The sequence below is a fragment of the Centropristis striata genome, chromosome 21, assembly GCF_030273125.1.
Source record: "Centropristis striata isolate RG_2023a ecotype Rhode Island chromosome 21, C.striata_1.0, whole genome shotgun sequence".
Taxonomy (NCBI): Eukaryota; Metazoa; Chordata; class Actinopteri; order Perciformes; family Serranidae; genus Centropristis; species Centropristis striata.
In genome coordinates, this window is record NC_081537.1 from 26,556,762 (window position 1) to 26,583,491 (window position 26,730).

Consider the following 26,730-nt stretch of genomic DNA (forward strand, 5'->3'; position numbering starts at 1 on the left):
CTCATTGTGACCTTGTATTTCACAGCAATATATAAAATATGTATAAAATAAAATCCTGCAGCTGTATGGAATCAGCACAACCTTGGCAAACATGAACAACTCAAAAAAGGCTTTTGTGCAGAATAACACAGTTATAATGATAAAAAGAAAAAAATGAAAAAAGAAAAAACAAGTTGGATTGCTCTGATAAATTATTCTAATAAAATGGAATTTATATTTACAACATTTTTCCAAGTGCCCACTAGTGCCACAAATGTTGGGAAATAAATGTTTGCTCCACATATTCCAGATATTGAACTATTTCCATCTTTCCAGGGTTTCCTGACCTCTCCTCTCTGCTCTGTGTAAATAGATCTTCAATGAATATTTGTCATATGAATCAATCACGACTTCGCAGAGTTGCTGAGGAGTTCAGAATTTACAAACAAACAAACTGAGCTGAAGGCTAAACCTTGACGGAGGTAATAATTAATATATCAGCCTTGTTTTTATGTCCACAGTTTAATCTTTCAAGGTGTTCTTTGGTCCTGTCACATTTTAATCAATTTAATCATGGCTTGAAGTGTGAGCAACTCAGAAATGTCTTTTGTGCAGAATAACACATTTATAATGACACAAATCAAAACATAGATATTGAAATTGCTAAATTATTTTTTCAAAAATGAATTAAAAACACTTTTCCAAGTGTCACAAATGTTGGGAAAAAAGTTTGTTCCACATATTCTACATATTGAACTATTTACATGTTTCCAGCCTCTCCTGTCCTCTCCTCTCTGCTCTGTGTAAACCGATTTTCAGTGAATATTTGTCACATGACCGTTTGTCTCAGCAGAATCAATCTCGGCTTCACAGTGTTGCCGAAGAGCAGAATTTAATGTGTTCAACAGGAACTGGTTAGTGCAAAAGCTTTATTTTTGGACATGTTTTAAAAGACACAAAGTTACTTTTACGGAAACATCACTTTAAGACTCATTTTGGTTACTTTTTCTATGTGAAACGTTTATAACCGATGAGCAATTCGATGACCGTTGGAAAGTTTAAACTCTGAGAATAATGCCTGTTTTTTTTTTTGTTCTATTATAAACGGTGGATTTTTGACAATTTTGGTGGTTTGTTTTAGACAGTTAAGTAAAGAAAGAGGAAATTATTGAATAATTACCTAAAAAGTATCCAAATTGCATCTTGTATATTTTTTGGATCGGATGTTGGACTGTGTATCACAGCAGACAAACATCTTGTTTCATAATTCTCTGAGGATGTGAGCTATTCAGACTTTTAATACATTTTTAATTGATTATATTTCATAGAAAAAACACATTTTCAACCCCCTTCAGTAATAAATGTTGGATACAAATATACTTTCAGCCTTTGTATGGCTTTGTGAGTCCCCGTGATGTACAGCACGTCATCTGTCCCTGTCCCTGAATATAAAAGGACCTTATGTAACCCGTGGATACCTTGTGAGTAAAAATATGTCTTAGTATGTGATGTCATCATTTACACCCAGTGACACTGAGCTGCTGAACAAAAGCTGTGTGTCAAAGGTAGAAACAATAAAAGCCTCCGAGAGCCGTGTGCTCTGTTTACAGGTAGTTACTGCCTAAACAGCAGAGGACACACACACACACACACACACACACACAAACACACACACACACACGCACACACAAACGATGACAGTGTTTGACTTACAAAATAAAAGTCACAATCGGTGCCGATAAACAAGTCGTTTGAGTGAAATGTTGCAGAACCAACCCGCGCAACACACGCACCTTCTGTTTGTTTGATTGGATGAGGAGTTATTGTTGTCTCGGCACTCGTAACGACTTGTCACTGTCAGGATGTCGAGTCACGACTCAGCAGTAGAGCAGGAGTAGACATAACTTTAATGGGCCGCACAATGTGTGTGTGAATCAACAGAGAGTTTATGAGTGTGTGGGAGCTTTCCCAGCAGCACCTCGGGGAGTGTGTGACAGCGAGGAAATGACTCGCATCAATCAGAGGAATGTCGCATTAGCGCCTCCCCGGGTGTCACACAGCGACAGTTATCCTGCGCTGACAGACTCCCTCAGCTGGCAGCTGCAGCACACAGCCTACACACACCGCAACTCACTAGTTCAGCTCACCGCAACTCACTACTTCAGCTTGCTGCAACTCACTACTTCAGCTCACCGCAACTCACTACTTCAGCTCACCGCAACTCACTACTTTAGCTCACCGCAACTCACTACTTCAGCTTGCTGCAACTCACTACTTCAGCTCACCGCAACTCACTACTTCAGCTTGCTGCAACTCACTACTTCAGCTCACCGCAACTCACTACTTCAGCTTGCTGCAACTCACTACTTCAGCTAACCGCAACTCATGACTTCAGCTTGCTGCAACTCACTACTTCAGCTCACCGCAACTCACTACTTCAGCTTGCTGCAACTCACTACTTCAGCTCGCTGCAACTCACTACTTCAGCTCACCGCAACTCACTTCTTCAGCTCACCGCAACTCACTACTTCAGCTCACCGCAACTCACTACTTCAGCTCACCGCAACTCACTACTTCAGCTCACCGCAACTCACTACTTCAGCTCACCGCAACTCACTACTTCAGCTAACCGCAACTCACTTCTTCAGCTCACCGCAACTCACTACTTCAGCTTGCTGCAACTCACTACTTCAGCTCACCGCAACTCACTACTTCAGCTTGCTGCAACTCACTACTTCAGCTTGCTGCAACTCACTACTTCAGCTTGCTGCAACTCACTACTTCAGCTCACCGCAACTCACTACTTCAGCTTGCTGCAACTCACTACTTCAGCTCACCGCAACTCACAACTTCACAAGTCACAACTTCACAAGTCACAACTTCACAACTCCACAACTCACAACTTCACAACTCGCAACTTCAGCTCACTGCAACTCACAACTTCAACTCGCTGCAACTCACAACTTCAGCTTGCTGCAACTCACAATTTCAGCTCGCTGCAACTCACAACTTCAGCTCGCCGCAACTCACAACTTCAGCTCGCCGCAACTCACAACTTCAGCTCGCTGCAACTCACAACTTCAACTCGCTGCAACTCACTACTTCAGCTCACTGCAACTCACAACTTCAGCTCGCTGTAACTCACAACTTCACAACTCAACTTCAGCTCACTGCAACTCACAACTTCAGCTCGCTGCAACTCACAACTTCACAACTCAACTTCAGCTCACTGCAACATGACAGTGTACTTCAGCTTTTTGTGAATTCACAGTGAAGTTCAACGTCCGGCCACATGAAGGAAAACTGCATCTCTTACTGTAGATTCTCAGGTCTTAAATAAAAAGAGAAGCTGTATTTATATCTGAAGGAAAAAATAATCAGCACATAAACACCTGCAGGGAACAATTCTTTGGTCAGGAGCTATAGACAGAGAAAGAAAAACAAAAAAACAAACTAAAATACTCTCTAATGAGAGAAACTAAAGACTTTCAATGGGATTTTAAAGACCCTTGTACGAAGACGAAGTGTGACATTTAGAAGAAAACTCAGAGTTACAGATAAAACTTGTCTCCTCATCCCGGCTAATGTGTCCCATCAAAGTGTCATTAAGACACAAACTGAACCCTGACAGGACTCGTCAGTGCTCCTCACTTCACTGTGACTGCCTGAGAAATGATTCAACGAACAAAATTAACAATGACTAATGTTTGTTCGAGCTAATTACACTTTCAGAGAGCTTTGTGTCCCGACTTGTCATTATTATACTGAATTTTAAAAGCCAACATGCTGAAATGCTCCAGTTTTCTGAGTTTGTGGGCAAAATACAACACAGGACAGAAATGAAGGAGCTTCCAGATGGATGGTGTCACCGTGGCTACACCTTTTCACTCGTTATTATAATCTCCTTTGGAGCACTTGGGCACATTACTGTTTCTTCTTCTTAATTTTTAGGCTGAAATAAAGGTTGATCAATGTTGTTGAATCAGAATGAGGATTTTCTCAGGCTGTGCTTTACTGTTTTCTGTACAAACTACATTAAATAGCCTCTTAAATTCACAAACTTCAGAACAGCTCAGTGAATTTCACGTCCTTCTCCAGGAACAGTGTCTGGATGACTGCTAATACTGCACTGATACATCAGTATGAACCCAAAATAAAGTGATTTAGCTTTGATTTAATGTCAATAAACAGATCAAAAGGATGCTGAAATAACTACAGCATGATGCTGGTGTGGATCAAGTCTGAATTCATGTTTTGTCCAAAAGAAAACCAAAAAGACCAAAAGAAAACTACCTTCAAAATAATAATTATTTTATTTATTTTATTATTAGCTCTGTTGTGCAGGATAATCTCAATGCTGAAAGGCTTTGGCAACACAAAAAACGCTTTAAAATAAAAATTTCAGAGACTCTTTATGTTTCATCCAGTGGAAAACCTTGATGCATTCAATTTTCACACACTGAACAAAGAGGAAGAAACAGACAGGAAGAGACAGAGAGAAGGATAAAGAGGCCCGGAGGTTGTGAGGTGAGCAGCAAGAAGGTCTGCAAGACCACAAGAAAACTACTTTTAAAATGCTAGAGTTTGGGTTGATCAGAGCTATGCTGACTGGCGCTAATACGAAGTCAAAATGAACACATTTGCGATAAACAGATGCTGAAATAATAATAATAATTAATAATTCATTTTATTTAATAGGGCGCCTTTCAAGGCACTCAAGGTCGCCTTACAACATGGAAAAAACACAAAACAAAAAACAAGCAGAACATCATACATATACAATCTAAACAAATCAGAATATTTACAAATACATTACAATTAAGGAGGGGAGTTTGTGCGGAGGATCAAATGGAGTGAGCGAGTCTGAACAGGTAGGTCTTGAGTTGTGATTTGAATTGATTGAGAGATGTGATGTTGCGAAGGGAAGGGGGAAGGGAATTCCAGAGCAAGGGAGCAGAGCGACTGAAAGCTCTGCTCCCCATGGTAACCAGACGGGCAGGGGGGACGGAGAGGTGGGTGGAGGAAGAAGATCTGAGTGGGCGGGCGGGTGTGGCAATGTGGAGGAGGTCAGAGAGGTATGGAGGGGCGAGGTTGTGAATGGCCTTGAAGGTGAGCAGTAGAGTTTTGTACTGGATGCGGTGTGTGATGGGGAGCCAGTGGAGCTGCTGGAGGACTGGTGTGATGTGGTGACTGGATGGGGTCCTTGTGATGATGCGGGCTGCTGAGTTCTGTACCAGTTGTAGTTTGTGAAGGGTTTTTTGCGGAAGTCCAAACAGGAGAGAGTTGCAGTAGTCAAGACGGGAGGTGACGAGACTGTGAACCAGGATGGCAGCTGTGTGGGGTGTAAGTGAGGGGCGGAGGCGGTTGATGTTACGGAGATGGAGGTAGGCTGAGCGGGTTATGTGACTGATGTGTGAGGTGTATGAGAGTGTGCTGTCAAGGATGACACCCAGACTCTTTACCTTGGGGGATGGAGAGATGTTGGAATTGTCTATGGATATTGTGAAACTGGGAGATTTGGATAGGGTGGTTTTTGTGCCAATGAGTAGAATTTCTGTTTTGTTGCTATTCAGTTTCAGGAAATTGGATGAAAACCAGGACTGTATTTCGAGGAGGCAGTCAGTGAGGAGGGGGGGGGGGGGGGGGGGGTGGACAGGTTCAGTGGAAATGTGGAGCTGGGTGTCATCCGCATAGCAGTGGAAGTTGATGTGATGTTTCCGGAAAATGTAACCAAGGGGGAGTAGGTATATGATGAATAAGAGGGGTCCCAGGACAGAGCCTTGGGGCACCCCAGTGGTGACTGGGAGTGGTTGTGATGTGAATGATTTGAGTTGGATGAAGTGTGTGCGGCCAGAGAGGTAGGATTTGAACCAGTTGAGGGGGGTGTGCGTGATGCCTATGGAGAGGAGTCTGTCAAGGAGGATGGTGTGTGAGATGGTGTCGAAGGCCGCACTCAGATCAAGTAGGATGAGGATGGAGAGGAGACCGGAGTCAGCTGCGAGGAGGAGGTCGTTGGTGATTTTGAGTAGTGCAGTTTCAGTGCTATGGAGAGGTCGGAAGCCGGACTGGAATTGTTCAAAAATGTCATTGCGGGAAAGGTGGGAATGGAGTTGAGTGGCAACAGTTTTTTCCAGAATCTTTGAGAGAAATGGCAGATTGGAGATGGGACGGAGGTTGTTGGGGTCGTTGGGATTTGCACCAGGTTTTTTTAGTATTGGGGTGACAGCAGCTGTTTTGAGGGGTGATGGGACAATTCCAGTAGTGAGAGAGGAGTGGATTATGTGTGTGATGAGGGGGGCCAGAGAGGGAATGGTGGCTTTGACACGAGTAGTTGGAAGGGGGTCTAAGCGGCAGGTTGATGATTTTGATTTCTTGATGGTCTCAGTAATTACAGAGAGTGGAGGGAGGGTAAATGCTGAGAGAGTGTGGGAGGGGGGCACAGATGGAAATAACGGAGATGAACTATGAGAGGCACTGGGAGCAAGTTGCTGGTGGATGTTGTGGATTTTAGTAGTGAAAGAGGATAGAATAGTGTTGCAGGAGGCGGTAGAGTACATCTGTGGTGGTAGTGAGTCTGGAGGTTGAGTGGTGTTGCGGACGAGTGAAAAGAGGGTTCTTGAATTGCCATAGTTGGAACTGATTAGATCTGCGTAGTATGTGGATTTGGCCTTGGTAATGCAGTTCTTGTAGTGGAGTATGTGGTTATGATAGATTTCCTTGTGAACAGTTAGACCAGTCTTATTGTAGAGGCGTTCCAGGCGGCGTCCTATGGTTTTCAGTTGTCTGAGAGCGGGCGTGAACCACGGTGAGGAGCAGGTGAAGGTGACAGATCTGGTTTTGAGTGGGGCGAGATAGTCCAGGAGATTATGGAGACTGTTGTTGTAGTGGAGGACCAACTCATCAGGGGTGGAAAAACTGTCTGCATTGGGGAGGGTAGGGTAACTACAACATGATGCTGATGTGAAAAAAGACTGAATTCATTCAAAGAGTCAAGAATCTCAACACTGCGACGCGTCGTGCAACTTTCTCCCCCAAAAATTTCAACTTGCGTCCATCTATTCACGTCCCTGCATCGACTTGTGTTTATTCACGGTGTAAATACATATTTTGCAGCAATATTTCCTGGATTACATGAAGGAACTCAATCACATAGGATCTGTTTCAGTTATAAAAAGTCCTGAAAAGACATGAAAACATTATTTGTTCTGATGAATTTACCACAAAACACCACCGGCGTCTGTTTCCAGAGAAGAGAAAGAAGAAAAAGGGGGGAGAGAGGGATGTAAAAAAGAGGGAGAGAGGGGGGATTGAGAGCTGCAGGATGAAAGCAGAGCTGCCATGAGAGCGAGAGAGAGAGAGAGAGAGAGAGAGAGAGAGAGAGAGAGAGAGAGAGAGAGAGAGAGAGAGAGAGAGAGAGAGTGGGAGGACTGAAAGATGAAATCACAGTAAGAGAGAGATCTGTCTCATGAGCCGGTGAGTCAGAAAACTTCCAGTCACGACTAATGCTATGCTTATTGTTTCTGAGTGTGTGTGTGTGTGTGTGTGTGTTTGTGTGTGTGCGTGTGTGTGTGTGTGTGTGTGTGTGTGTGTGTGTGTGTCGTACAGGTCGTTTCAGGTTTCCATGACTGTACTCACAGACACATTGATCCTGCTCTTGCGGAATAATACGGCTCACACAGGAGCGAGGACGCCCCCTCGTCTCAGAGTCACTTTAAACCACACTCTGCTGCCTGTGTGTGTGTGTGTGCGTGTGTGTGTGTGTGTCAGATATTACAGTTTTCTTGTTATATTTCTTCAGTTTGGTTCCACATGAATTCAGGATGAAACAAAAGAACCTGATGAGCTTCAGTCTTCATTACTTCCATCATCTTTAATTCAACGCGGCACTCAACAGTAACTTTAAAAGAGATTGCCACAACTGAAATAATTGCTGTCATTTTTAATCGCCTTATATTTTGAATAATAATGAGCTTACTATGTCAGCTTAATAACAAAAAATGTGATATGAAAAAATTAAACCCAACAATATATTAAGTGCTGCAGCCCTATGGAAACGTCAAAAAGTGTTCTACATATTGAACTATTTCCATGTTTCCAGCCTGTCCTGTCCTCTCCTCTCTGCTCTGTGTAAACAGATTTTCAGATTTTATTTGTCACATGACCGCTCGTCTCAGCAGAATCAATCATATCGCAGAAATGAATGTTTTTAACAAGATCTGATTTGCAAACGCTTTGTTCTACGTGTCTCATTTCAAACGTGTCTAAAAATAAAGTGATTTTGGCGCAATTTTAAGCTTTGCTTTGGATACTTTTTCTAACAGAAACGTTCAGGGGCCATGGGAAAACTCAAACTCTGACGATAACGCCTGTTTTTACAGTTTCTAAAATAATTTTTAAGAAGAAGTTTCATGATACATTATAAGTAATTTCCATCAGAGCCGGCTGCAGTAGGCGAGCAGAGAAAGAAGAAAATCAAAAATAAATACTTCAAATGATGCATTGAATGTTTTTGGTGCAGGTATAAAAATTGTGCAGGTTACTTCAAAAACTACATGAGAGAAGGAGGAGAGCGTGTCCACACACAGAACAAACTATTCTGAACAGAGAGAGAATAAATGTTCCTGTAGTACAAGCAACTAAATTTACGTTTATCGTATTTCTTTTAATTTTTTTTTAATTTTGTTTTATTTTTCTGTATACACATTCATGTGTTATATAAAATGTATTTTATTTTTCAGTTGAATTATTTTTAAAACTCAGGAAAATCCACTGTTTAGTTCACTTTTGTAGGGCTGCAGTCTGTATTTATTTAGAATAATTTAATTTCTACTGTTTATTCCCATCCACACACACACACACACACACACACACACACACAGTCAGTATTCTGTTGTTTATAAGGAGACATTATTACGTCTCATTAATTCCTTTCTTCAAAACTTCCTGTCAAACTGTTTTTATTTTTAGCTGTTTTAATGTCTCATTATTATTATTTTTATTAATATTCAGTGTACAGTCCCTCAGCTGCATGTTATTGGTCGACTCGTGTAATCAAATATGATTACAAAGTCATATCAAATGACTATGGAGGGAATGAGGAGAGCTGCAGATTTAATTTATTGATCACATGGTTAATAAGTGAAACACAGTCACACACAGTCAGAGGGAGATATATCTTTTTCATCTTTACATTTATTTATTTATTTTTTGGTTCAGTGACTTGCCTTCAATGATTCATCTGATTTTATCAGATTGGATTCAACTTTTTAGATTAAAGGCACTAAGATAACCTAAACAAAAATAAAATATACAATACATATAGAATATATTTCTGCTCTGTTCTGCTGTTTTCTGCTGAAACAAAAAACTAATTTTGTGTGTAAAATATATTTTAGGGATCTAGAAAAATAGAATAAATGAAATATATTATTAAGCATGTTGAAGGCCTATATATATATATATGTATGCTTATGTATTATGTATTGCAGTAAAAAACAAGGAAAATGTGACTGCTTGCTGGGGTATAGAGAGTTAATTCCTCTATTTAAAAAAATTGACTTTCATGTATTATTTAGTGATTTGATTTTTAAAATTTTTCTTTTTTAAATGTAGTTTTATAATTAATTATTTTATTTATTTAAAATGTATTTCTTTATTATTTTATTAGCATTTTTACCCCTATTTATTTCCTCAAACGTATTAATTTCTTTAAACATTATATTATAAATATTGCATATATAGAGTCAAATTTATTCAAGATGTCTATAAAATAGTAAGTAAAGAAATGTAACTTTGTTTTATGTCATTATAATTCATATTATTATAATTGTTATTCAGCACTAAAGACATTTTTGAGTTGTATACTATTTAATATATTATATTATATATATATTTTATATATTGCAGTGACAAACAACGAAAATGGTACCTGAATGTACGAAAGTCTTTTTTTACAAGTTTATTAAATTTTTTGCATTCTTACCACCATTTATTTCCTAAAACTTTTAAATTATTTAAACATAATAAAACATAAAATAACAAACACTGTATATATATATGTGTATTCGGTTTTATATATCTATTTATAAAATATTTTACATATTTTATAAGTATTTTATGTATTGCGAGTGAAAAATGAAGGAAAATGTGCGCAGAAACAATTTGTTGGGGTTCAGAGAGTTAAATCAGTGTTTTAAGTGTTTAAAGCAGCATTGATCTTTAAATTTATGTGACGTTTTCTGAACCTTTTATTATATTTTAAAGGAGGGCGTCTGAAACATGGCAGTAACGTCAGCAGGTAAAATCAGCAGCAGAAGAACAATATTGTCGTGAAATAAAGAGGAGCCTCAATGCTGCAGTCTCTCTCTCCTCCATCAGCTCCACTGAACCTGCCTTTCTTTCCTCCTTTCAATCGCCATGGCAACGCATAGCCAGAGGCCATTATTCTTAATGGCTACCTTGGGCCCCTCATGTGTGTGTGTGTGTCATATAACAGTTGCTGCAAAGTGGCACCCTCGTCTGCACACACACATTTCCAGTCCAATGAATCCAACAGAGTAAAAGTCTCATATGCTGATGAGTGTGTGTGTGTGTGTGTGTGTGTGTGTGTGTGTGTGTGTGTGTGTGTGTGTGTGTTCAGTGGAGCTGCAGACACATGATTATGAAGCATTATTAAAGACGTGGATGCTGCTGAATGTTCCTGAACGCGTCGGCTGTAAATCGCGCTGCTGAACATTTCGTCCCGTCACAACACACTCTGTTTATTCTATTTATTCTACATCTGCTCACTGAACACTGAGATCATGTCTGAACTGCATCTGGGAAACTGTATTGCACATCTTTGTGTAATGTATTGGTGTCTGTAGCTTCTTCAGATTCAGTATTTGACAGAAAAATTGCCCAAAATACATAAATAGTTTGAACTTTCACTGCAATACATGACATATATATATAATATATTAGTCTATATAACTAGAAGTATAAGAAAGTTTAAATTCTGACGATAATGGCTGAATTTACAGTTTCTTTATACGATACAACAATGGACTTTTGGTGACCTTTTTAAAGAAAACATACTTTGTTGGAGGGTGAATTTGCTCAAAACGGTCAATCAGCAATCAATAAACTTCATTAACCAGCTGATTCTGTGTGGGTTTAAACAGTTAACCCCCCCCCCCCCCACACACACACACACACACACACACACCACACACACACACACACACACACACACACACACACTCTTTTATCACCTCTCTCTTTTTTCCTCCTCTAGACGATTTATTTTGCTTCATTTTTGCTTCAGTGAAGAAAAACCTCAGCTTGTGTGTGTGTGTGTGTGTGTGTGTGTGTGTGTGTGTGTGTGTGTGTGTGTGTGTGTGTGTGTGTGTGTGTGTGTGTGTATGAGGAGGAGTGTTGGTCCATTGAGCAGAATAAAGAGGCAGTTTGTTGAGTCTCTCAGCGGGGTGAACTGAAGAGTCCAAACACTGAATGTGCTCAGATCAACGTTTTACACAGCTGATAACACACACACACACACACACACACACACACACACACACACACACACACACACACATACACACAAATGTACTGACTCTTCTGTCTTTGTGAGAACATTTCTTCAGCCTGATGATCTGATTATTTCTTCATGTCGGCTGTTTCCCATTTGGGGGCGAGGTTATTTTATTCTGACCAATCACAAGATGTAATTTTCAGTCAGTTTATTTCTTGACTGGTACTCAACCTTATATGTCAGAACAACAAAATCTCCAACATAAAGGACAGAATAGGTTATTTGTCGATGCCCCTGTTCTACAAATAGTGCACACAACATTATACATGGCCACCCAAAAAATTGCTATAATTTGTTTTTTTGACACAATCCTCTTTTAGTTGTGGTTCAATTTTCATTGTGATATGTTTGAAAGAGATTGATTAATTCAGTTTGGAGAAGATCTGTCAAAAATAAATCACATCGTCACAATTATTTCATGGAAAAAGGTAAAACATATTTTATTCCACATTTTTTGGGCGAGTACAGACCACGTACATATACGTACGGTTTACTTGTTTTTTAAACGTAAATGCCGGAAGTGATGTAGTTACAAGGACGACTGACTACTACATAACACAGGGTTCATACACTTTTTAAGTGGTCAAATTCAAGCACTTTTCAAGGACTTTCAAGGTCCATTTTCTAGATTTTCCAGTACCTTACAACGGTTGTAAATTGTATGTTTTAGATGAGTACTTCCATTCCAAAAAGGGGTAATTTCACTTAACCATACCAACAGCGATGGTGTTACAGTTTTAACAACCAAATGTACAGTTTGCGAATCTCATAAAACATCATAAGGCGTGTTTCCATTCTGTGTGGCTTGGGAGAGAGGATCCGCCAAACTTCACCGGTTAGCGGCTCAGGTAGCGGCTCAAAAAGTATCTGCGAGTGCAACTCGACACGACCACAACATAACAGCGCCATTTTTTTAACAAATAAGCAGAGCAGACTGAGACGAGAGAATTGGAGAACACAAAAAACAAAGAAGAGAAGACAATGGACAAAGGAAAAATAATGTCTCGACTGTTTGGACTTGCTGCATTGGTCTGTTGTAGCGTCGCGTCACTGACGTCACGGTCAAAATTGTCGCTGAATAATCACGTCAGCGTCGCTATTACTATTTACGTCACATTCAAATTCTGTTGGTTAGCTGCTACAAAAGTACCTGTATGGGAACAGAGGCCGAGGTGAGCTAAATAGTGGGCGTAGCCAAAACACTCAGCCGCTTTCCAAAAAGTACTCAGTGGAAACCAGGCGGCAACCTCCGTGTCTGAGCATGGAGGCCAACCAGGAAGTGCCTTAAGCCTGCAATCCACTGAAAATTCCAGTAGGGGGTGCTAAGTTTGGCTGCAGAAAAAATCTGCCCATTCATTTCAGTACAAAATTTGAAAACTTCTCACTTGATTTATTACCTCAGAAAGTAAACCATAAACACTATGGTCTCAATCACTAGTAAAAAATCATCTTCAAGACAATTTGATGTCAATAGTTCTAATAATGGCCCCATTTAGAAGAAAATAGAAGATAAAGAATTGTATGATTTGGGGCGTGGCTACCTTTGATTGACAGGTCACTGTCAAGGCGAGCTGTCATCAGGAGAGAAGCAGAGCAATGCGTATCCACGGCAACGAGTCAATAAAGTTATATATAACGTTATATAGATATAAAAGAGGACGTTTACCGGTTTGGTCTCATAACTTTGACCCTTTCACTGTATTTTCACTTAATGACAGTTTATTTGAACGTTTTGTTCAGTAAAAATGTCTTGTTCAGCGTTTGGTTGGACTAACAGACACTCCAAGGAGTCGCTGTTCAGTTTTCTGAGGTAAGTAACATACATTTTGTTTTTGTTGTTTTCGCTAGCCAAAACTAACATCCCAGTTAATGCTCCAGTTAATGCTAACATGAATTAGCAGCGGCTTCTCTCAGTCAGGTTGAGGTGTAGAGAGGCTGTAGTCAGTGATCAGATCCCTCTCCTCCTCTACAGTCTAATTATGGTTTGCTCTGCGTATCGGAAACAAGATGGCGACTCAAGATGGTGACGAGTGTAACGCTGAACTAGAGGCTTCCAACGGGCCACAAACCAATGGGTGACGTCACGGTGACTACGTCCATTATCTATATACAGTCTATGGTGGAAACACGCCTATGTACTAGTTTGGGAATCTAGGGGCTAGGAGCAAAAGTAAGCTAACAAAACTGATCAATCAGCAGCTGGTGGTTCTATACACTACGCAATGGGAGGAAAGCCCCAAAAATACTTCAGGACCCCTCACATCCACTATGAATCTGAAAAACTCTCTTCAGTGAGAAGAAACAGGGTAGAGCAACAAGAAAGATTTTTAAGAAATGTAACTTTACCTTTCCTATAGAACAGGTCTATAGCTTGTTCTCTTATTCATCAATTTCTGTCTCAGCATGGTCGAGCGTTAACAATTCTCCTCTCCTTCTTCTGCTCACTGAGTGATGCTTCAAGCTCAATTCAGAAACTGCACTCAGGGTTTCTTTCTTCAGCTAAAAATATTCCCTCGATTTGATTTCCTCAAATCGGAACTCTGACATAATCTAGTTTCTTGGATCCTTTTTTTCTTTAGAAAAAATCCAGCAGTTCAAGGCTCCTATTTTATCAGATCAGGACTTATTGCTCAAAGCTCGGGGAAATATTTCAGAGCAGAAACACAGAATGAGACGAGGAGGATGACAAACGTATGGAAAGTGTGAATGATTTGCAACCACAGAGTGAGAGGAGAAGTGACAAAACGTATGGAAAGTGTGAATGACTGAGGAAACACTCACTTCTTCCTGGAGTCGTATCTGCTCGAGGTTCCCAGGCTCTGAGAGGAGACACAGGAGAGAAAATCATAAATCTGTATGCAGCATCATGCAGAGCACAAACACACTTATTGTGTTCCTCTGCACACGCAGCTTACTGAGCAGGAAAATCAATTTCATGTCACACAAACACAAACAATCAGGCAGGAAATGGACAAATATTATTTTTTTATTCTTTCATTAATTCACCCTACGGACACATGATGATTGTTCACTAATTTATCAAACTGCAAAAACGAAACAAGTGAAATAAACATGTTTATTGCAAACGTTATATAAACTCTACATAACCTAACACCATATATATATGTATAAATATGTATATATATATACATGTATATATACGTATACACATGTATATATACACACACATATATATATACACATCTATATATAAACATATGTATATATGTATATATATATGTATTTATATATATATATTTATTTATAAATATTTATTTATATTTATAAATATTATATATATATATATATATATATATATATATATATATATATATATTTTTTTTTTTTTAAAGACTGTTTTTTTTTAACACTGTTGAAGAGAAAGTATTTGGAAAAAACTATTAGACCACTCTTTTTCTTCAATTTATTGTTTATTTTAATCAATCAGTCAAAATCAAATCAAAATGACTTTATTTATCCCCGAGGGGAAATTCAGTTAGTCTTTTAGCTCTGTTAGAAAGAGACAGCCTGATGGCTGTAGGAGCGAAGGATCTGTTAAATCTCTCCGTCCTGCTACAGAGAGAGAGGAGCCGTCCACTGCTGGTTTTTTGGTCCATAAAGGTTTTGTGTACTACTTTTGTATAAAATCAAAGACACGGTGAAGCGTGTAGAGGACAGCATTGTTCACTCCCATGTGTTGTTTGTATGCAAACTGCAGGGGGTCGAGTTTGTCTTTGACCATTTTTTATGGTTTTCTTGATAATGAAAAAGTACTCAGCGGAAACACGCCTATTAAAGACTGAAGTGAAGTAGTTACAAGGATGACGTGACTAGTGAAAGTTACATACGTGATGCACAGAAGTTTACTGATGTTTGAGTCACATGGTTTACTTTTGTTTTGACATTAGACATGAACCCCGTTCTCCTGGGGAAAGTCCTGGGTTTGTTTGACTCATCCACCACCTGTCCCACTCTCCTATGATTGTTTTTGAGGGGACACCAGTCTCGCAGAAACACACACACACACACACACTCTTCTACTGGGTCACAAGCGATGAAGATGCTGCATACTAATCCTTTAAAGTTGCAACAAATAAAAGCTCAAACCTTCAGTGTGTGTGTGGGAGGTTGACTGCCTTATAACATATAAAAGGTTTTTATATAAACGGCGCTCTGCCTGCAGCAGCAAGTTGCTGCTGGTGTGTTTCAACCTTGGAGTCGCAGAGTGTTTGACGGGTGGCGGCCTGTGGAGCAGAACGGCTGCAGTGGCGTTCACGCTGTGAGGTGGAAATATTCCGTCGCCTTGACAACTGAGGAGGACGCCGTGAGGGAAAACTGCTGTCTGAGGACTCCTCCCCCTCCATAGTCTCTTTACGTTGACTCCATCCTCTGCTGGTGTTTCCTCACGTCGCTCTGCAGGTCCCTGTCCTGCTGTCTACTCTTATTATATATGAACACATTATACATGAGACTCTCAGGATCAGGAGGAGAGTTATTCTCAAGTATTGTCGGGTCAATAAGAGCTCAAAATTAAATGACAAAATATCAAATTTCCCTCCAGTGCAGCACGTTTTCTGATCTGACGTCATCAACACAAACAGGTTTAGGCACAAAACAACTTGATTCATTCATTCATTATCCTCAACTGCTTATCCGCACTCGGGTCACGGGGGACTGGAGCCGACCCCAGCTGACAGTGGGCGAGAGGCGGGGTTCACCCTGGACACAAGGTCACAAGACTCGTGGGGCTGACACATAGAGACAGACAACCATTCACGCTCTTATTCACAGACATTTAATTTAGATTCACCATGCATGCATGTTTTTGGACTGTGGGAGGAAGCCGGAGTACCTAGAGAGAACATGCAAACTCCACACAGAAGAGCTGCAGGCTGGAGTCGAACCGTCGACCCTCTTACTACGAGGCAAAGAGTGCTAATCACTACACCACAACTTATAGGCAAAAATAAAAACTTTGTCGGAAATAGGACACCTTGTTAGCCACGAGTCTAACAAGGTGGTGAAAGGAAAATCTGTGAATTTTCAAACCAAATGGTATTTGGTATTTCCATATACATTGTGTAAAACTGCTGTGATTAACTGCTCTCTGTCGAAGCACTTTGTAAACTGTAGTTTTTTAAAAGATGCTATATAAATAAAATTATTATTATTATTATTCTTATTATTATTATGGTTAAATGGTTAATTTTCAAACAAAATTTTTGTATTTGCAAAGAAAATTGGTTACCGTAATTTTCTAACTATAAGCCGCGCCTTTTTCCCCATTTTTCGATTCTGCGGCTTATAACGGTGCAGCTAATCTATGGATTTTTACAGCTAACGGCCACTAGGTTACCTCCTAAATCTATGGATTTTACAGGTTACAGTCCACCAACTTTAACTCTATGGGCTCTATGAGCAGTCCGCGAGGAGCGGCGGGCTTCAGCGGGAAAAGCTGGAGGCAGGTGTACGTACCAGATCGGCTCGGCTGCCAGATCGGCTCGGGGTCCTTCATATACTTTTAAGCTATTTTTCACTTGTCTGTGTGTATTTGTGTCGAAAGCTACTTAGTTTGTCGGAGTCGCCGCGCCGTAGCGTTTTGTGTGACGTCATCAGCGGCAGACGAAGGACCCCGAGCCAATCTGGCAGGGCGCCGGAAAAGAGTGAAACGGGTAGCGCACAAAAGTAAAAGTGAAACCGAGAGTGGTACGAGAGACAGAACGAGACAGAACGAGAGCAAGACCGACATTACGAGAGCGAGATAGCTAGATAGTTTGTGCAAAGGAAGTTTTCATGCACAAACCCTCATTATGGAAAACAAACGTAGAAATGCATATGATGCAGCTTTTCTCTTTCCCGACAATCCCCTCTGTGCACGAACCCTTACATATGGTAATTAAACATTAAAACACCTGTGGCTAATAGTCCAGTGCGGCTTATATATGTACACATCATTCAATTTAGCTGCTGCGGCTTATACTCCGGTGCGCCTTATAGTGCGGAAAATACGGTAATTTTTAAACAAAGTTCTTGAATTTTAAAACAAAATTGTGGACACAAAGTGGAAATTATGCAAAGAAAACTTAGGAATTTCAAACAAATGTTTGTATTTGCAAACAAAATGCGTACATTTAAAAAAAAAATTGGGGATTTGCAAACTACAAACCATTGTTCTCTGATGCTACAGGATTGTGGTTCAGGTTTGCTGACGTTTAGGCACAAAGACAACTTGGTTCAGGTTAAAAGATAACAAGGCTGGGGCGTCCCGGTGGCTCACACTGGTAGAGCGCTTACCATTAAGGCTGAGTCCTTGGTGCGGCTGAGCCTGGTTCGAATCCGGCCTGAGCTCCCTTTGCCGCATGTCCTCCCCTCTATCACCCCCTTTCAATAAAATGCCAAAAAAATAATCTTAAAAAAAAAAAAAAAAAAGATAACAAGGCTGACTGTGCGCAGTAAACATGAAACAAACAGTGATCAAAGTACTTCAATCAGCTCTGAGTCTCCTTAAGATCCACAAAGTTTGCTCAGTCTGGCTTTTTTTTATTAAAGCCACAAAACAAATGGAACTTACTTCCACACCAGATCAAATCTTCCCCTGATTTTCATTAATTTTCCACAAGGCTAACAGGGTGGTTGAAGGATAATTTGTGGATCTTCAAACAAAATTGTGAACTTCTAAAACATTTTATACGCCAATATTTTTGTATTTGCAAACAAAACCACCATTCTCATCTTGCGGGATTGTGGTTAAGGTTTGACCACCAGAGAGAGCAGGCAGAGATCCTCTAGGTGGAAACTTTAAGGTTTAGGTAGCTAAATGTATAAATTCAGGGGATGATTGAGGTCATAATTAACAGGAACAAAGTCAGATACTTTTTGGACCCTCCAAGTGCTCATGTGACCACAATAACAACAACGTCACTCGACCTCCTGTTTGTTTTCAAAAAACATCAGAAAAACTTTTTGAAGACATTGAAGTCTTGGGCTTCTATACTGTGAAACAGAATATTTGAAGGTTGTACAGGTACAACAGGGATATAAATCAAGTCCTTCTTATTTGATTGGACCGCCTAAAAGTGGGCGGGGAGACCTCAGCCTGAGTGTTTGGAAGAGAAAACATTGGTTATGTAGTGTAAACCCAAGACGTTTAGCATGAGAAAAATGAACAATAACAGAGCAACAAGGGGTTAAAAAATGTATTCTTCAATTCATGGGGAATTTTTTGTGGCAGCGGCGTTCAACAGGGACAATGGATGAATTGCCCCCCGCCAGCCCCGAGATGAGATGATCGCTCAAACCGCACGGGGAGAAATCTGCTGAGTGTTCCCTCTTGCAGCCCTCTACAGCAGCTACACAAACAGTGCACAGCCGGCCTTCAGTGAGGAGCACAACATACAGTAGTGTTCAAAATAATAGCAGTCCAATGTGACTAACCACATTAATCCAGGTTTTTAGTATATTTTTTAATGCTACATGGCAAACAAGGTACCAGTAGGTGCAGTAGATTCTCAGAAAACCAACAAGACCCAGCATTGTGATATGCACACTCTTAAGGCTGTGCAATTGGGCAATTAGTTGAAAGGGGGTGTTCAAAAAAAATAGCAGTGCACCAACTGGTACCTTGTTTGCCATGTAGCAATAAAAAATATACTAAAAACCTGGATTAATCTGGTTAATCACATTGGACTGCTATTATTTTGAACACTACTATATATGACAGAGTGACGTCTGCAGGACCATAACACTGTCAGGCACCACTCACACGAGGCTAAAAAACTCATTACTAGTTATCGATTAATAACCAAGGACTCTTGGTTGCAAGGACTTTTTTTTGCCGGTCATAATTAATTCACACACAGTGAAAGTGATAAGACTCTTTTTTTATTTTGAGCTCTGTTTGAGTGAGACAGGAAAAGGGTCCTGTTACATGGTGCAGTATACAACTGGGTTTAAATGCATATAAATAAAAGTTGCAAATATGCATGTTTTTGCTCTTTTTACATTTTGCTCATTGTGGCCTTGTATTTCACTGCAATATATAAAATACATTTAAAATCTATGCAGCTCTATGGAATCAGCACAATTATGGCTAGAAGTGGGACCAACTCAAACATATCTTTTGTGCAGAGTAACAGTTATAATGATTAAAATCATTTTTTTTTTAATTTACATTTACATTTAGTAATTTAGCAGACGCTTTTATCCAAAGCAACTTACAGGAAGAATAAAAGCAAACAATGAAGGTATAGTGTAAAAAGAGCTATTATCAATAAGTGCTAGTGATAGTTCGTTAAGGAGTAGAATTATCGTGTGGTGCTAGGAAAGAAGATGTGGGTTTAGCAGGGAGGACCAGCAGTTCAGTTTTTGAAAGGTTCAGCTGGAGGTGATGTGCCTTCATCCAAGTGGCTATGTCAGAGAGGCAGTCAGAGACCCGTGCAGAGACCGATGGGTCATCAGGAGGAAATGACAGATAGAGCTGAGTGTCATCTGCATAGCAGTGATAGGAAAAGCCATGTGAGCGGATAACCTGACCCAGAGAGGTGGTGTAGATAGCGAATAGCAGGGGTCCCAGCACTGAGCCCTGGGGAGCCCCTGTGGAGAGGCAATGCAAATTAGACAACTGTCCATGCCAGGATACACTGAATGAGCGTCCTTTGAGGTAGGAATCAAACCAGGACAGAGCCAAGGAGGAGGATGCAATGGTTAACTGTGTCGAAAGCAGCTGACAAGTCAAGCAGAATGAGAACTGAGGACTTTGCTGCTGTTCTTGTTTCTTTTAAGGCTTCTGTCACAGACAACAGAGCAGTTTCAGCTGAGTGACCGCTTTTGAAACCAGATTGATTTGGATCAAGAAGATTGTTCTGTAGGAGGAATTCTGAAAGTTGCTTAGCGACCGCCCGTTCAATAGTTTTGGATAAGAATGGAAGAAGTGAGACAGGACGATAGTTCTCGACTTCAGCAGGGTTGAGAGATGGTTTCTTGAGAAGAGGTGTTACCCGAGCTGCTTTGAATACAGTGGCAAAAGTGCCGGAGGACAGTGACGCGTTAATAATGTGTGATAGCTGGCGTGATGGTTGGGCTAATGGACTGAAGAAGGTTTGTTGGTAAAGGGTCCAACGAGCATGTAGTAGGACGGCAACATGTCAACAGTTTGGATACCTCACTCTCAGAGAGGGGTGTAAAGCCAGAAAATGAGGTGCTAGCAACTGATTCAGTGCCGCCCAGCTGAGATACAGAAAGACATGTTGTAGGACTTCTACATGTCACAGTATTAGGAGTCGGGTGGGGAATGAGCTGGTCAGAGAATTGGATTGCTGATTGCTGCAACTTTGCCTGTAAAGAAGGATGCAAATGTGTCTGCGGTGAGGCAGGTAGGAGGGGGAGGAGGCGGAGGGTTGAGTAGTGATTTGAAGGTGGAAAAGAGTTTCCGGGTGTCAGCGACACTGTTGACTTTGTCGTTGTAAAAAGCAGTCTTTGCATCGGTGATGCTGCCTGAGAATGAGGACAATAGTGTCTGATAGTTTATGAGATCGTCGACAAGTTTGGATTTGAGCCATTTTCTTTCAGCAGCTCTGAGCTTGGTACGCTGTGATAGAAGGGTATCAGTCAACCATGGGTGGGATTGGTTGGGTCGAGCAGGCATTGTAGATAAAAGGACATAGCCTGTTCAGACATGAGTTCAGAGTAGAGCAGAGTGAGTCAGTGGCATCATTAGCCTTCAGAGAGGAGAATGTGCTCAGTGGAGGTAGGGCAGAGGCGACAATAGAGGAGAAGTGGGCTGGGGATAAGTTCTGGAGGTTACGGCGGAACGTAACCATTGGTGCAGGAGCAGAGGGTTGCTCTGGTAGAGTGACATTAAACTGGATAAAAAAGTGATCTGACAGGTGGAGAGGCGTTACCACCAGTGCATCTGTGGCACAGTTATGGATGAGAATTAAGTCAAGGTTCTTGCCAGCTTTGTGAGTAGGAGGACTTTGGACCAGCTGGAGGTCAAAGGAATTAATTAACGACATGAAGTTATTAGAGTCTGGACTGTCGAAGTGGATGTTCATGTCGCCCAGGACAAGCAGCGGACAGTCATGATCAGGTATGGAAGAGAGCAGGGTATCTAGCTCATCTGTAAAGCCTCCCAGCTGGTCTGGTGGACGGTAAATGACAACAACGTAGGCTTTAACAGGAGCAGTTACTGTAATGGCATGGTATTCGAAAGTGTCATATCTGATGAAATGTAGCAGAGGGGTAAAATTCCATTTATTGGAAATTAGCAGGCCAGTCCCGCCTCCTCGCCCAGAAGGACGGGGGGTGTGGGAGAGGGTGTAATTAGTGGAGAGTGCGGCTGGGGTGGCTGTCTTCTCAGGTTTGATCCAGGTCTCAGTGAGAGCAAGAAGTAGAAGAGAAAGGTGGTTGGTGTAAGCCGTAATAAAATCGCTTTTGTTTACTGCAGATTGGCAGTTCCACAGGCCCATGGAAAAGGAAGTGACAGTGTGTGAGGACTGTTTGAGGGGCCGAAGGTTAGTTAACTTGCACAGGTAAACTTGCTTGTCTTAGCCTCGTCCGTCTTACCCAAGGACGGCTGCAGCTGACGCTGCCGCTTGAGCAAACACCCCTGTTATTATACTGTGATTGGAATTGAATGCGGCTGTTCTCGCATTCAGGCTGATTGTGACAAGCGTAGACCGCCCTCTGTCAGAGCTGTGAATGGTTGGAATTTCCAATTGAAGTGCAAAATTGCTCACACCTGGGGGTTGTTCCCAACCCTAGATGGCCACTTGATTACATTACATTACATTACATTACATGTCATTTAGCAGACGCTTTTGTCCAAAGCGACTTACAATAAGTGCATTCAACCTGATGGTACTAGACATAGACCATAGGAATCAAGTAAGCACATAACTTTAAGAGCTAACTGTCATCGCTAAAGGAGTGCTATATGTTAAAGAAGAAAAGAAGAGAAAAGAATAAGAGCTTTTTTTTTTTTTTTTTTTTAAATATATGTGTTAGGTGACCATGACTTAACCGAGGTATTGTTGGAAGAGGAAGGTCTTCAGCCTGCGGCAGAAGATGTACAGGCTGTCTGAGGTCCTGATGTTGGTAGGGAGCTCGTTCCACCATTTGGGAGCCAAGACAGAGAAAAGTCTGGAAGTGGTTTTGAGGCGAGTTGACCCACGCAGGGTGGGTGTCGCCAGCTGTTTGGCTAATGCAGAGCGGAAAGGACGGGCAGGGGTGTAGAGTTTGACAAGGTCCTGGATGTAAGTAGGACCTGAACCGTTAGCAGCAGAGTACGCCAGAGCTAGAGTCTTGAAGCGTATCCGCGCAGCCACCGGTAGCCAGTGGAGGGAGCGGAGGAGGGGTGTTGTGTGTGAAAATTTGGGAAGATTGAAGACCAATCGTTGCTCACTTGCCCTCACTAGGAAATAAAGTCAGGGACTAGGATACAAAGTAAGGGATTAGGAGACAAAGTCAGGGACTAGGAAGCAAAGTAAGGGACTAGGAGACAAAGTCTGGGACTAGGAAACAAAGTCTGGGACTAGAAGACAAAGTCAATGACTCTGAGACAAAGTCAAGGAATAGGAGACAAAGTCAGGGACTAGGAAGCAAAGTCAGGGACTAGGAGACAAAATTATTTTGACAGATATATCACGATTTTAAGCTTTGTTTTGGGAACATTTTCTAACAGAAAAGGAAATAAATGATCTGGTCAAGGACCGTCAGAAAGTTAAAACTCTGACAATCACGCCTGTTTTTCATTTTTCTTCAGTTTCTTTCTACAGCAAACTGTGGATGTTTGGTGATTGTTTGAAAGTTGAGGAAAGGTGAGTTTTCTCATCACTTGTCCACAAAAAAATGTTCTTTGCCGAGCCAAAGTTTCATTTACTGTGAAACAAACTGAAGCCGAATATTAACAAGTTGTTATTGGTTTATAGTGAAGAATCAGAAGAGCATGTGTAAACCATCATCATCATGACCCGGTGTCCCGCCTGCAGCCACAGCGAGGTCTTTATTTCCATCTGTTAGTCAGTGACTTATTCATCTGTGCCATCCTCTCACTCCATCTGTCTCAGTTTAATCTGTCACCTTCACTTTCTGTCCAACAACGTTTGGCTCCGAGGACGCTGCTTCACTTCCTCTCCTGTTGTCTGTCCTGTAAACGGTCACGACACTCCACTAAAACACACCTGATGTCTCATACGTGTCCCCAGGATCTGAGGAGTTGTATGAAAGCGTCCTGATTGGACCCTGTGAGGTTGTGATTGCTTATTGACGGTAGGATCGCGCCGGCATGCCCTGCAGGTGCATCACCACAGAGATGATGATGATTGGTTCTCGCCCGCTGCGCCGAATTGCTTGTTATCTCCTAACAGCACACAGAGAGGAGCTCTGAAATCACACTGTTCTATGAAGTGCTCTCATGTCTTTTTAAATCGAAGACATCATTAAAGGTTTCATCAAATCCTTTTTGAACGTCTTAATAAGTAAGATTACGTTCAGCTTAAAGACGTCATACAGGAAGGGAAGAAAAATAGGCAAAGTATCAAGCATACAACAATAAAAATACTACAAGAATACTGACAGAGAATATGTCCGTTTAAGATGGGATTCAGATCATTTACTGCAGTAAAAGCACTAAAACCACACTGTGAAATGACTCCACTACAAGTTAACGTCCTACGTTCAAAACTTACTGAAGTAAAAGTACAAAAGTATCACTTTCAAAATGTATTTAAAGAATTAAAAGTAAAAGTACTTGTTTTCCTCTGACCATTCAGACTCCTTTTTATTGAGGATTTGGGGTTGTGGGCAGTGGATGTAGGGGGAGGTAGCAGGTCGAGCAGCTCAGCACTGTGTGTCAAGTTGTTCTGGTCAAAAATCTCTCATAAAAATGACTTAATTAATTAATTAATTAATTAATTAATTAATTATTAATTAATTAAACCTATGAAGGTGAATAAGAGTTCAGAACATTAATATTTCTCCTTTTGAAGCCCATTTTCATGTTCAATTATGTCCCATAATTTGTTGAGAATGGATAAAAATGGTCAAAAAAACATCTAGAATATTACATCAATATACCAAGACCTTTGTAACAACATAGAAAAAACCCTGCTGTGTGCTTGGTGCCAATTGATTCCTTAGATCTTTTAGTTTTATATGATACCATTATCGATTGGGAATTGAAAAATGGTTATGCAGATTGTATCAAATATTAAAAACATATTATTGGATTATTATTATTGGTGCATTTATGTAAGCAGCATTTAACAGTTGTTAGGGTAGGGCTCATTTGAACTACTTAATATACTGTTATGTGCTTTAATTTATATGTATATTTTAAAAAGACTAAAAATAGAGAAAAAAAATTAAATTAAAAAACTGGCATGAAATAAAACCTGTTTAAGTTTTTACACTGGATCGGATTGAACCAGAACAACAATCCTCCCAACTCAAACCTTCAATTACTCCATTTTCTCTTTGTTTCCTTAAACCCCTGAGTCATAAAGGTCCCAGTCAGTCAGAGGCCAGACTGTGTGTGTGTGTGTGTGTGTGTGTGTGTGTGTGTGTGTGTGTGTGTGTGTGTGATGAGTTTCCTCCACAGAGAGACGACTGTTAGAACAGATCTTATGTAAGAACACACACCGTCTCCCTCTCTCTGCACTCCACAACAGGAAATTTAACTTTTTATAACTATTTTTTCTCGTGAGTCACAGAACCGGCAGCACTGGGACCAGTTCACTGAACTGGGGGGAGAAATTGTCCTCCCGGTGGCAGGTTAACCCACCATACTTGATCAATAATCAAACATTTCAGAATCAGAGTCAGAATCGAGCCAAAGCAGTGTCTCTCTTCAGGTGGAAAATGTTATTAAAGGTAAACTGATCTGCTGGTGTTGCCAATTATGATCAGTCATTCTGGAGCGGTTTCATCTTTTTTCCCAGATGTTACTTTAATTCGCAATCAGATACATATTATATATATATATATATATATATATATAAATGTACACAGGTGATGAGGATATGCATAAATATATATATTAAATTAAATTAGACTTATTTTTAATGAAAATAATGAACTATCATCGTACGAGCCGCAGACCTGCAGCTTTAATTTAAACTTAATTTTGTCTCATAAATCCTGAACAATCATCACACAGTCAGTAACTCTACCACTGTACCACTAATCTGAACTAATATAACCTCACACACACACGCACACACACACACACACACACACACACAGTGACCGCAGACAGCTGCCTCCCCCCTCCTCCTCACTTCACCTTGCTAATTTGAACAAGGCTTTCTTCTGATATTGGACTGTGGAGGCTTGTTGGCCTCTCCGCGGGTTAATTAGTGCTCCAAAGCCAGCATTCATGTGCCGGGCGAGCGGCCTGCAGCCGAGGGAGGCCGCGCCGTCCCTGCTGGCAGCCACCGCCGCCGCTGGCACCTCGCAGCACTGGCTGGCTGGCTCGCCTACTGGGTGAGTGACAGGCTGACTGGCGTGGGCATCGATGGGGTTAACGCCCGCCGGACTTCAGCAGGAGGCGTTCAGACTGAACTCGGGCAGACCAGAGCTTCATATATTGAGCCACAGGAGAGCCCCCATGAGGCTGTGGTGCCCATTACACACCAGTAATACAAAGGTAAAGTTTGTCCTGAGGATGGAAACCTTGTTGTTACCTCAGGACAAAACATCTCCAATACCAGAATCTATTGGCTATCGATCTGATGGCGATCTTCGCAGAAGCCATTACTTTGTCTCCAGGGCCCGGTATTTCAAAACTTGTAATCCGAATCAGGATAATCTGGATAACGAAATCCTCATTTTCTCAGTCATGGATCAAGGTGATCCTTCTGACTTTATCTGAGTATTTCAAAACATTGGCAGGGCGGATCACCGTGACGTCGATCTGGGCGGATAAAGATTTCAAAATCTCGTTCTCCAGAGGGAAACAGGTGGGACTACCTGACGAAAGGAGCAGGGAGCATGACTTTCATGTCAAAAGTGTAAGTTTACTGTCGTCTAATGTGTAGCGCTTTTAAGACCATACGAACGCCAACCGACATATCATGCAAGCCAACTTCTTGAATTGTCACCTAATTAAAACCAGGCCGCAGCGATCTCTAATTGAGACACGGCCGTACTAACGGTAGCTAACTCGGCTTCATTGACTT

The 26,730-nt window shown here is 41.1% G+C and overlaps 1 protein-coding gene across 2 annotated transcripts in view; it reads right to left on the bottom strand.

Annotated features, from left to right (window-relative positions):
• The window catches only part of ankfn1 (ankyrin repeat and fibronectin type III domain containing 1), a 148,441-nt gene that overhangs the window by 76,933 nt on the left and 44,778 nt on the right, over positions 1-26,730 (bottom strand). For both annotated transcript variants that reach the window (XM_059324571.1, XM_059324570.1), the window contains exon 6: positions 14,336-14,373. In XM_059324571.1, the coding sequence (XP_059180554.1) occupies positions 14,336-14,373 (38 nt within the window). The remainder of the gene's footprint in view (positions 1-14,335; positions 14,374-26,730) is intronic.